The 12,377-nt window shown below is 45.2% G+C and overlaps 1 protein-coding gene across 1 annotated transcript; it reads right to left on the reverse strand.

Annotated features, from left to right (window-relative positions):
* Positions 1–6: 6 nt before the first annotated feature.
* On the reverse strand, positions 7–8,923 carry LOC104624257 (transmembrane protein 260-like; the record flags this gene model as incomplete). The annotated part of the gene is made up of 7 exons (XM_010291578.1): positions 7–81; positions 260–374; positions 743–826; positions 1,199–1,239; positions 3,642–3,821; positions 6,158–6,271; positions 8,746–8,923. Coding segments are annotated over 7 exons (787 nt in total), but the record flags the coding sequence as incomplete, so codon positions are not given.
* Positions 8,924–12,377: the final 3,454 nt, after the last annotated feature.

Raw genomic sequence — 12,377 nt, forward strand, 5'->3', positions numbered from 1 at the left:
TCCGACCGCGGCGAGCGCGGCCAGCCCCAGCCCCGCCAGCACAGCCACCACGGCACTGCTCTGCAGCCAGAATCGCTCCACCTAGGAAACAAAACCCCAGAAACCCCGTTTCTGTTTCCCCGGCTATAAGGAAACAGAATAAGTAGCTGTATTTTTGCACCTTAGGCAGCTTCAAGACAACCACCTGCTCTTGATTAGGTGGTTTTAAGGCTCCTTCCAAAAATTAACACGCCAAAGTAATTTCTGGAGCGCAACTTACCACGCCCAGAAACAGAGGTTTTGTAATATCCAAATTTGCTCTCCAAGCGAAGAAAAGGGAATAAAGACACAGCATTCCAGCAAAGAGCCAGATCACGGGTGATTTCTGCTTTGTCCTATTAAAAAAAAAAAAAAAGTAGCACTCCAGTGGCATGATGAAAAGGAGACAAAAGTTCTATGTGCTTGAAAACAACTATCTCTCTGCACACCTAAATGCATTTACTGAGCTGATGAGTCTTTCTTTACCTTTGCAATTTATGAAACTTCTGTTTTCAAAGTACAAAACCACGAGGATTTCAAGATATTTACACTTGCCTTCTACAAAGCCACAGTGTTACAAGGAGCAGGGATATTTTGCTCTTAATTAAGAGATGACCACAGCCAACTGCTGAAATCTTCTCACCAGCAAGCAGAAGGCAAAGCAAGCTGCCCATGCAGCCAGTAAGAAAGCGCATGATGGAGCAAATATTCTCCTCCGACTTACGGCAGTGCTGCGCTCACACAGGCCACCAGCGCCAGGGCCAGGACGGGAAGGGAGAGCTCCGACTTCATCTGCACCAGCTGAAAACTGTGGAGAAATTAGTGCATGGATGTGCCATCCCCAAATCGTCCCCCGCACTCAATTAAAGTGTCAAGAGAAGCAGGGAATAAGTACAACATAACATATTCCCATTCTGCTGTGATTAAGCCTACCAGAAAAGGGAATAAGCTCGGTGTACATGTCAGGCTCTTGAATGAAAAACCACTGGGGAGGGGGATCCAGCATTTTTCTTTCAATGGGGAAGACAGACGGACATGCACGCTGTCCCTGCGCTGGATACACACAGCCCCAGCTCTGGACCAAGCCGAGGAAAGGCAGGACAGGAGCCACTTTGGCCAAAATGACAGCAGCAGCAGCAAGTTTCTCTCCACTAAAAAGTACATTCATGATTTTACTCACACCAGCATCTCTCTCATACAGGATCCTGTCTCAGACTTGGCCTAGATTAAAAAGAAAGAATACCCATGAGAAACCCACATGCCAATTGCCGTATCAGTGAGGCAAGGAAAAGCCTTTTTGTTTTCTGTTTGCAGAGACCTGAGCACCCAGGGCTCCTCAAGACCCCTTCAGGTGATACCCCAAGGTGGTCACAGGGAACAGGAATGGCTTAAACAACAAAAAGACAGCAAACTTTCCTCAAACCTTCATTGCAAGATTTTCTCCCACATTCTTGTTTTACATTATGCCACTGTGCAGGGTTTACCACCTGGATAAGCATTTTTTCAAAGTGCTACCAACCCATCATCCCATGACTTGAGCATAGCATACGGTTTAGCTATGATCTCTGCTATATCGCAGAATCGCTTAGGTTGGAAAACACCCTTAAGGTCATCGAGTCCAACTGCAAAGCTAACGCTGCCAACGCCAGCACTGAAACATGTCCTAAGCGCCACATCTATAAATACCTCCAGCGATGGTGACTCAACCACTTCCCTGGGCAGCCTGTTCCAATGCTGGACAACCCTTTTGGTGAAGAAATTTTCCTAATATCCAACCTAAACCTCCCCTGGCGTAACTTGAGGCCGTTTCCTCTCATCCTGTATCTGCGCAGTGCAAATTATTTTCTGGGACATCTCCCCACAGCCTGAGACAAGCACATGGGCCTCAATTCCTCCTCGCTTACCAGACTCGCCGTGTCCCCTCTGCCCTGACAGAGGCAGAGCTGTACGAGATTTCTATGAGATATACTAGCATAGACATGCTTGGTGGAGGTGAGGAATTACCTTCATAGGTGCTTGTTGGAAAAGTGGTGGCTACCAGACAAAAGGTAAATGGATCCAGGAGGTCTGGAAGGAATATTTAATCTCAATAAAAATGGAAGAGTTAATTGCATTCAGGATTTAATTAAAAAAATAAAAGTGTTAGAGGATGGAGAGCTAGCCCACAGCTCCTGAAGCACCACTGCTACCCCTCTGTTTCTTGCAAAGCTACACCTTGCTGGCAGCTGATGGCTTCTGTCCCCAGACACATCCCTTGCAGGAGATCACATTTCTGACCTTGGCTCATAGGTGGAACCCTCTCCTGAGTCTTTTCTCCTTTTTTTTTTTTTTTTTTTTTTTTTGGCCCTGCCTTATCCTTAAAACAGAGCCATGGGACACAAGGGTTGTCTGTCCACCCAGGCAGGGCTCTGGCATTAGCCCAGCTGGCATCAGGACCAAACACTTGCATTTTGCTGCATTTATTGCTCCTGATTCAGACAAGTTCGTCGTAAATTTGATTTGTGGTGTAGGATTACACGCAGTCCATCCATAAGCCTCCTGAACATCAACTTGAATGCATCGCGTTGGATGGAGAAAGGAGTTAAGGGATTTGCATGCCTTGGTATTGCTCTGCCCAGTGGAGTCTCATTCTCAGGAGACAGCTGGGAATAGGACACCGGGGGAAATCTCAGAAGTCCTTCAGAGGATGAATCTTATCTCTGCAGGAGTTTTGGAAAGAGTAAGTGGCAGCAGCAGGACTTATCAAGTCTTTTGCCTCACATTCTACAGCCACCCAGCTTTCCGAGAAGGCTGTAATGGAACGGCAACGATGCTCGCTGTGTCACGTTGGCTGGATGCAGGGGCTTAATTTCTGAGGATGTGGGTCCAGGACCCCAAGGAGTGACACAATATGTAAACCATACCTTTTTCTCTTTTTTCCCCCCAGTGGTGCAATTTCCCAGCCTTCTGCACTGAAATCTCTGACACAGGAAGGACAGAAGGTGTGCTGGGCACTCACTTGCCTTGAGTGGCCAGAGCCAAACATCTATGTCAGGGCTGGAGGAGGGAGATGCAAACCCCACACTCTGCAAGCAACCATGCAACTCCTCCCTCCCTTGGCAAGAGCACAGACCTGTCAGTAACCCAGATGAGAGGTTTCTGAGACCCCCCCAAACATACCATTCATTCAAATTCAACATTAGCAAGAAGTAAGTTAAGAGGAATCTTTTTTAAAGGTACAGCAACGAAAACTGCTTGTGACCTCTTTAAATAGCTGAGTTTAAAATTTAAAAAAAAAGAAGACAATTATTTGTCTTAAAAGACGAAAACCACAAAATGGATGTCACCATTTCCCTTTAGCAGAGTTTGCTCTTTGGGCTCTTACAAATACAAGACACCTGTACAGCTCCCATTAAATAATACAGCTCATCCCATAAAGGCAAAGAGAATTATTTCTTTGCTTTCCCAGTCACATGATCCATTCCCAGAAAACCTGATGGATCAGAAGGTCAAAATCAGAAATAAATTTTTAAAATAGAAAACATTTTCAATTTCTTCCTTTGCAAGCTATTAATTGTCACAAATAGACAATCTGCTATTGCGTAAGTTAAAGGAAAGTAATTTAGAAAATGACCCTTATTTACCAGATTGAATGTCCCATATTCTTCCCTGAGAAAGTGGGTCAAAAATCCTTGAAAAGTCGTCTGGTCTCCCCATGTCCAACGGGCTCGATTGAGGTAGGACGAAGCCGGCAGATAGAGATAAGGCAGCAAACCAGCCAAGAAGCATAAACCCAACTTCAGCAAATGGCCTAGGGACAATTCCTGCACCAAAATATGTCATATTGCATCAACAATGTTTATTTTAGTTTAATCACACTGGAACTTCAAGAACAGATAAAGAAAAAACATCAAATATATTTACACAGAGCTGATCTCTCAATTTATAGTAAGTCCCTACAAAATGCTATGTTAAACCTTATGATTTTGTGGATTACTAGGAAACTGCATCAAACTGATCTCCTTTGCATGGCAGGGTGAAATTTAAGTGAAGCAAATAATATTAGCTAGGACTCATGAGTATCATACTCATTGCATCTTTCACATTTAAATCATGGCATGACATGCATAGATGGCTGAAGCACTGCAAGGCTGAGATAACCCACTTTGCAGCGATTAAGAGTTGGCTGGTATTCCATCTGGCAAAAAAAAAAAAAAAGCTGCTCTAGTACAACTACACACATCATCACCATCACCAGGAGTCAGTTTTGCCATCTACTTCATCGTGATTACACTGGCTAAATTGGATAGGCCAACTTTTGGGGTGGGATTTTCAAGACTGCCTAAGGGGTCAGGAAGACAAGACTTTCAAAGGGACTTCTGTGCCTAACTCCTTTAAGTGCTTTGGAAAATCCCACCCTAGAATATTGCACGCTTGCTTTATCGTTAGCCACTGCCCTGTCAATCAAAGCACTTCTTCAGCAGTTGGGGTTATGGGGAAGAGGCACCACTCAGAGTGATGATCTACAGAGCAGAAAAAGTAGCTTGGTAACAGTGGTGGCCACAGTTCCGTCAGAAGAAAGCTGTCTCTTTTTTTACTTAAAAAGACACTGTTTTCCATCAAATATCCTTCTTATTAGGTGCTTTTCTGCAGCAGGCACTACCGGGCTGTCTAAAGTATTTTCCAGGAATATTATATTGGCACAGGATTGTCCTTGCCAGAAATCACAGAGGTGTCTCTGGACCTTCCCACGTAAAAAAAGAAAAAAATAAAGCTGTTTAAAGAACACAAATATATTGCAGAAGTGAGTCTTCATTGCATTAAAGGAAGTATAGTCAGAAAGGGGTTTGCTGGAGATGCTGAAGAGATTTTGGATCAACTTTGTTGGAGTTGTGTCTTGTCTCTTGCAGCTCATGCCTTCACTCTGAGCTTAGTTATACCCTGTGCCATTACCCAGATTTATCAGATCGAGGGTGGAAAAATACAGGCAAGGTTGGCCCAGCTGAAACCTGCCCAACAAAAGAGAAAGACAGGGGGAATAGGTGGAGGTTTCTCAGGGCCACTTGCAAAGCGCTCAGAGCATCTGTGTCATTGAGATGTGCAGCCATTTTCAGGGCAAAGTAGAGTTTCTACAACATGGCTCCATCCAGCCTGATGCATTGACTCACAGAAGACTACCTACAGAAGACAAGAGCATTGCAGGGGCCCTGAACGTCACCCAGGAACCTCATCTAGAGGGATGCATATCGCCTTCATAAGCCAGGCATACAAACTTCTTACACAGTGAGCAAGTTTAATAAAGAGGAGTAGAAGGAGGGACATCTTGAGAATGACATCCCTGGTAGAGGATGAAAGGGACGTATTTGACTGGATCTGGGGCTTGCTGTTTCACCAAAGGTCTGCCTTCCTTTGCTCTTTTCCAGCTGGCATGAGCCAGGCTCTCTTCACCTGAGAGCTGATCTCTTGCAGGACTCTCAAGCCCTGGCTGCATCAGAGCTGGAGGCCACCAAGCCTGACACATCCTAAGGAGATGCTGAAGAGGACTTCACCCTAGAGACAAGCCTCTGCACCCTTCCTGCCGTGCTGCTTATTCCAGCCGTACCTTCAACTATCAACAGCAGTCGCAAGATGCTCTGCAACGAGCGGACACGGCTTTTGTTTGTTACCACCAGGGAACCAACATACAGAAACTCATCTCCAGATGAGTCGATGGCATGAGAAAGCCAGCGCCATCAGCCAGGAGAAGCAGCGCACATAGACTGCACATGCCTGTGACTTCTCACCAACAGATATTTACCTGCTTTCCTCTCTGGTAGGTCATTCAACGTGCTCTTATTTCCTACACGCTGAGCAGTTTTTATCCCCAAGTATCGGCCTCGTGGTTGCTCACAGGGTATTTGCAAGGCGCTGGGGCAGAGCGCTCCTGTGCCAGGAGACACAAGCGGGTCGCAGATTGCTGGCGTGAGCAAAGCTCCTAAACTGTGATCGGTGACTCTGGTGTCAGACTGGACCGCAACTTCAGTGGGCTATGACCGACTAGTTTAGACAGACCACTGACTGCTCCTGTTTGTACATCAACGTAAGAGTGGCACAAGTGCTTGGAAAGAAGAATTACTCAGTGCCTTACAAAAATAGAGGTATGGGTCAGCAAAATACGTACCGTCTTTCTGAAAAGCCGGGAGAGAACCCAAGGCACAATACAAGCGATATAAAGCACTATCGTGTGCTGATTGCACAAACTGAGCCCGCAGCAAAAGGCACCAAGTTTAGAGATCTGAAAGGGAAAAAAAAACCACATTCGCAATTACTCTTTACAGTTTGCAAAAACATCCAGAGACCAAAAGAGCTTCAGTGCAGCCCACAGCATGCTTTCAGAAGAAAGACAAATACATTGGTGAGCACCGCTCAGTTATAACACAGAGAGCACGGACTATTTTAAATTATTTACGGAGATATTTCATTTGTTCAACAGAAAACGTATTTCAGAAGCATCTGGCTGAACGGCTACATCTCCACGCATACAGAGGTCATCTGTAGCACTTCAAGACATGGTTTGCACTTCAAGACATGGTTTAGGGGACATGGTGGCGCTGGATTAATGGTTGGACTTGGTGATCTTGAAGGTCCTTTCCAACCTAGTGATTCTGTGACCATCATGTCATAACGATGCGGCAGGGTCCAATCTGTCAACCCCTGCTGCACAAGGGATACTGCTCAGCAGTTAACTCCGAATGATGCAAAGTCTTCTGAAGTCATATCCTGAAATAATGCCATTATGTGCAGAGATCTCATTTTATATAACAGGAACTATTCTTCCCTCTTCTTCAGGCACAGAGGGCTAAAGCCAGGGCTACACAAACTTCCTAAGCAAGGGAATTAAATGTGATATCCCTCATTACTCTGAAAGCTCATTTTCAAGTATCTTTGAAAAAGTTTTCTGATAAAACAGGCAACGTATCCAGACTATGCAGCATGGTGCAGGGTACTTCTGGTACTCATCAAGGATTATTCATGGGTTCGTTACTGGTACCGTGGCCATCCCTGGCTGGTGCTAAGGAAAGCCTCTCTCCACCCCATGCTGCCATATGCTCTGCTCTACCCCAACACCATCACACCACAGCCGAGTCCTCTTCATTCAGGGGGGGAGAACCAGGCTACAAGAGCAACTCCATAGATAAACCCTGGATCAGTGACACATACACCACTAGCCACTGCCTCTCCTCTGAATTTGCCTCCTCCTCCTCCATCACTGACCACTTGGTCCATGTTACAACCTGAAGCCAAGCCCCAGGGCAGCTCCTTGGTGGGCAAAAAGCCACCGGAGTCCCACAGACATTGCCAAAAACTCATGCTCACCTTCACGGCCATCTCCAAGGAGGACAGCACTTCCACCTATCATCAGAGCATTGCCCCTGTGTATTTCAGTCACTGGTCAAGGTGGCTCATGAGATGCAAACACTTGCCTTGATGTGGTGATGGGATCACCTGTTATTTTTAACTGACTGCCCAGCATTCAATGTTGGATGCTGTCTTGCCATGGAAACACCTGCCACAACTTCAGAAAAACATTTGTGGGCTTCAAAGCTGCCCTGCAGGACTCTGGACAACCTCAGTAATTTTTCAAGTATGTTGATGAACTTCAAGCACACCCCTGAAGAAGTCTGCATGACTATCTGATATATAAAAAGGACTGTGAGCTTGCTGTTGGCAGCCTGGCTCCTTCAAGGTATGGGATGTCAGACACCTCAAAAACATTGAAACAAGCTCCTTAACTGCTTCTGAAAATCTCATCTGAAAATGCCATTGAAAATTGGGCATGTGAAATGTGGAAGCAGGTTGGAAAATGCCCAACTCCATTTTTGTGGAGTTCAGGTTGTAGGAGTCTTGGGACAGTACTCATCAGAAAAGAAAAAAAAAAATCCAGTGGTGAAAGAAGGTCTCTATAACCACTGATAAAACATGGTACCTGAAAACTCACGAAGCTGAGTAAACTACCACCACGGACTCCTGAAATTCTAGCCTAGCCTGGCAAAAAATCATTTTATTCACACAATTTACAGGAGTCACAGCAGGCAAGTCAGTTGGAGTGGAAGAGATCAGATGTTCAGGCAAAGAGAAGTAGAAAGAACAAGACTGCCGAGCAAAAATATAATTTAGCTGCTTCATCTGTTTATGAAGTATAAAATATAGCATGAAATTTCAAGTCTCTGTATTTAACAATGCCATTATTTTAGGGGCACATTTAATTTCAAAAGAAGAACTGATTGAAAATTTGGTCATTTCAGTAGAAACCTGAGTTTCTGACTAGATGAAGTTTTCTGTAAAATAGATCTATTTAGCCCAAGGAAAAATACCAGTTCTGAAAACAAAAAATTGAACACCCACAGCCTAGTTTGAGACTTTGATGCAGGAAACCAAACTTTGCACTAAAACATTCAGATAAAAATGATTTTGCTTTTCCTGTTTCCACCTTGTGTGTATTAAACAAACCAACCTCAAACCCATCCAGCAGATCCCAACTCAACCCTTAAGTGAAGTGGACAGGTTTTTCAATGCTTGATACTTTTGAACACCCAGGTAGGGCAAGGATCAACACCACCCAGCACAGGTGCTGAACCCAGTCCCAAAATTTGTCCTTTATTTAAAACAAAACTAAATCAACACTACATGAATAGGAAATTAAACAGATATGTGATAACTAATTGGAAAAAAAAAAAAGAACTATTCACTTTGCTTGAGATGTTTTACCTTTGATCTCTCTTTTGCAGTGGATGCCTCCTCAAAATGCACGGTGAGAGCCATCAGCAGCCCCACAAACAGATTGTTTAAGCTAAAAACCTCTGCTGTGATGGACCACTGCCATGTTAGACGAGAAAATGAAAACACCCCCGCAGCAAGGATTCCTCCAGCATATGAGCCAGAAAGCCTGCAAACACAGATAACATGAAATCTTCTTTTCCAACAAAAAAGCCTACTTTATTGTCCTTTTTTAATTTTTTTTTTAAACATACTGTAGCAGCAGAAATGATGACTGCCATCCAGCACCCTGCCAAAACATTATATGGTTAATATCTTCCTAATAATTTCTTTGCAAAGAATTGCAATTAGGAAGAGCAAGCGTTAGCCAGCCCGTCTATTTGCAAGCCACCCAACACCAAAGAGTCGGCTTCTTCTCGCAAGCTCCAGGAAAACTTCCAGTATTGAATTTGGTCCAGAAATCCTGATGAGCGATGGCCCAGAGGGTCGTGGTACGCCGAGCCAGGGAGTCACACCTCTAATGGGATACTCTCCGCTGGAGGAGAGGCCAGCAAGGGTGCAGCCTTAAATTCATCAAGGCGCCGAATAAAGAGTGGATTAGAGCTATTCATGATGGACAGCATTAGCAGAGCCTTCCCGGGGGGGAGGTCCGCGTGTCTCGGGGGGTGAGCATTGCAGTGCCTGTGGTCCCGGCAGGGAGAGCTGCCCACCGGGGTCAGGAGCGGGGAAAATGGGTGTCAGCTCCAGCAGACGGGAGGGAGCGGAGGAACAGGAGTACTCGCCGTTGGGATGGCTGCGAGCCTGAAAGCCGGGCACCTCTGCGCCTCCCGGATGGGATTACGGCACACCCTCCCCACAGAGCCGCGTGCCCAAGGCGGCTGGATGCTGCAGCCGGCGCAGGCAGTCCACGAGGCAGGATTTAGCCCAGGAAACCTATTATGTCCATTTTGCAATAGCGGTTCTTCCCACTCGGTCGCACTGGGGGCAGCTCCAGCTCTGCCTGTTTGGAAGGTTTCCTCTTCGGGAAGTCACCCTGAAAAGATGCCATGTAGGACATCACAACCAGCTTAATTATGCCTTATCCAAAGACATAAATAGCTCCAGCTATGGTCAAAGCTCCTCTCCAGGAATTCACTATCCTGCTGTGAGACTAAGACAGGCTCTACCACAAATTAGGCATTTTTTTCTAGTCCCATGCAAGGTGCACACACTTCCATCTAGTCCTAACATTTCCAGCCGGTTTAGAGCAAAATTATTATAAGGAAGATCAAGATACCCGTGCAATTTGCTCCTAAATACTGGCCATATCCTCTAGTACAAAGTCCCCAGGTGGTTTGTTCTGCCCATCTGAGATCAGAAAGTGGACATCCATGTAGGACTTACTTATGGGGTTCCTCACGTAACTCTGAGATAACTGGAGACCAAGCAAAGAAAACCTACAGCCTCTAGGAACAGAGGAGGGAGCTGCTGGCACAGTATTCTCTAGCAAGGGCTCCTCTCCTTGGTTATGCTTTCTTTCCACCTTCCCAAAATGACCTCAGTACACTGAAAACCCAACCTATTTCTGTAGATGTCAAAGAAGGACTTGTGCAGTCAGAATGGGAATTTTTAATCTATTAAAAATGGGAAGCAGGGTTCATGGGGAGGAGAGGACTAGGATGAGGGCTTGGGAAGACAGGTCTCATCCTGACAGGTCTCAAGACATTCCTCCTCCTGCCACCGACACGGGACATCCTGGGTGGTCTGGGACAAGCTGTTGCCCCAGGCATCTACAAAATAGGACTAATAATTTTTATCTCCTTTGTAAAGTGTTTTCAGATCTGCAGCTGCAGGATGTAGCCAGAGAGCAAGAAGCAAAGCAGTTTGGTTAATATTGGGGAAAAAAGAAACCAACTCTCAAGCGTCTGAGGCCAGAGCAAGACAAGCGCAAGGTGACACAGGTTCAGCAACAGGATTGTAGGAAGGGGTCTTGAAAAATCAACAGAAGGGGCAAAAAGAATCTGAAAATTCCCAACTGACAGCAGGTGGGACTGTTTTGGACCAAGTCTGTGTCTGCAAAGTACCCTAAAAGCTTTTGAAGAAGGGTGATGTGGAACACTTCTGTAGGAAGTCAGGCAAACTTTGAAGTATCTACTGTTGTGCTCACTAATGCATACCACCATGGTGGACTCTCCCAACATCTAAACTTCACTGCAGTTCAGCACAGGTCCAGGTATTTGGCATGAAATTCCCCAAGGCAAGACCTGTCGCCCTCTGCATTAATATAAGATTTCAAAATCACACAATATAGAAATAGAAAAGGTGTTCACAGGCACGAACATTGCTCTGTCAGCTTTGCTACTGAGCCAACTCAGCAGCCCTGAGTCCGTCACCTCCAAGGAAGAGGTGGAACACACACCACCATCTGGCAAGGTTTTCGGCCTCGAGGGCTCTAGTTGTGCTCTCCTCATCACCGTCACTAGAAAGATGTGGCACCCGAATTAAAAAAAAAAAAAAAAAAAAAAAAAAAGGAGAGATGCAATCAAGTTTGCAGCAATTGAGTCAGGAGTGGTCTGTAACCTACAGAGAAATACCGGAAAGGCAGCGGGGCCATGTGTATTTAAAAACAGAGAGATCCCCCAATACTCAAACCCTACTGCACAACACCCCCAAGTTTTGACTAAACCCTGTAAAAAGCACAAACTTTCAGCAATAAACAAACAACTTCATAAATGCCTTTGAAATTCTTGCAGGGATATAAGGTAAAAAAAACGTAGAACAACCTTCCCAAAAACCTTGGGATGCAAAGCATCATTTTAGGCAAACATGATTCTCCTTGTCTCTCCTAGAAAAGACTCGAGCACATCATTAGAGTTCAAATGAGACAAAAGAAATCCTGTCCCCTTGATAAAAAAAAAATCTCAAACCTGCGATTCAAGTTTTATGAAATAAGGCTTAAGCAAAAGCTACTCAACCCAAAGCTTAAAAGACTTTTGTGGGGCAGGGGACACCTCTGCTCACTGTCCAGCTCAGGGTCAGCATCCAGCACTGAGCACGGTCCACAGATCTGTTGTCAGCAGAGCTGGTGTTACCTTTAATTTCCTGTGAAACTCGTGGGACAGCCAAGCTACTAAGCTTACTTTGTGAAAGCATGTTGCATGCATGGAGCACTAAGCCCCTACAAGTATACCAGATGCTAAAAAAAAAAAAATAAAAAAAATGGAAATGAGTTGCATTCTTGAAGAACATCAAGACATTAGCTTTGGGAAACACAAGCTGAAGACCAAGAATTTTTTGCAGATTCTGTTACGAGCAATGGAAATGATGGATTTGCGAGTTTGCTGATTTAGGAGGAAACACTCTCGTGGAAGTGGAAGTGATCACAGCAAGTATCTCTACATAAGGATGAAAACCACCTGGCAGGAAAAAACCCAACACGTCCAGTCGGTCTACCCAACGCAACATTTCATGGTGCAAAGTAGCACCAGCAGCACAAGCAGAAATCAATCCCATGTAACTATGTCAGCATGATGCTGGGGCCAAATGAAATCCACCCTGCCTTGCAGCTGGGCTAACATGGTTATACTGCTCATTTTGATCGACATGAGGATCTCCACGCACCGCTGCACTCTGCCATCTGGCAG

The sequence above is a fragment of the Phaethon lepturus genome, unplaced genomic scaffold (assembly GCF_000687285.1).
Source record: "Phaethon lepturus isolate BGI_N335 unplaced genomic scaffold, ASM68728v1 scaffold53047, whole genome shotgun sequence".
Lineage (NCBI taxonomy): Eukaryota > Metazoa > Chordata > Aves > Phaethontiformes > Phaethontidae > Phaethon > Phaethon lepturus.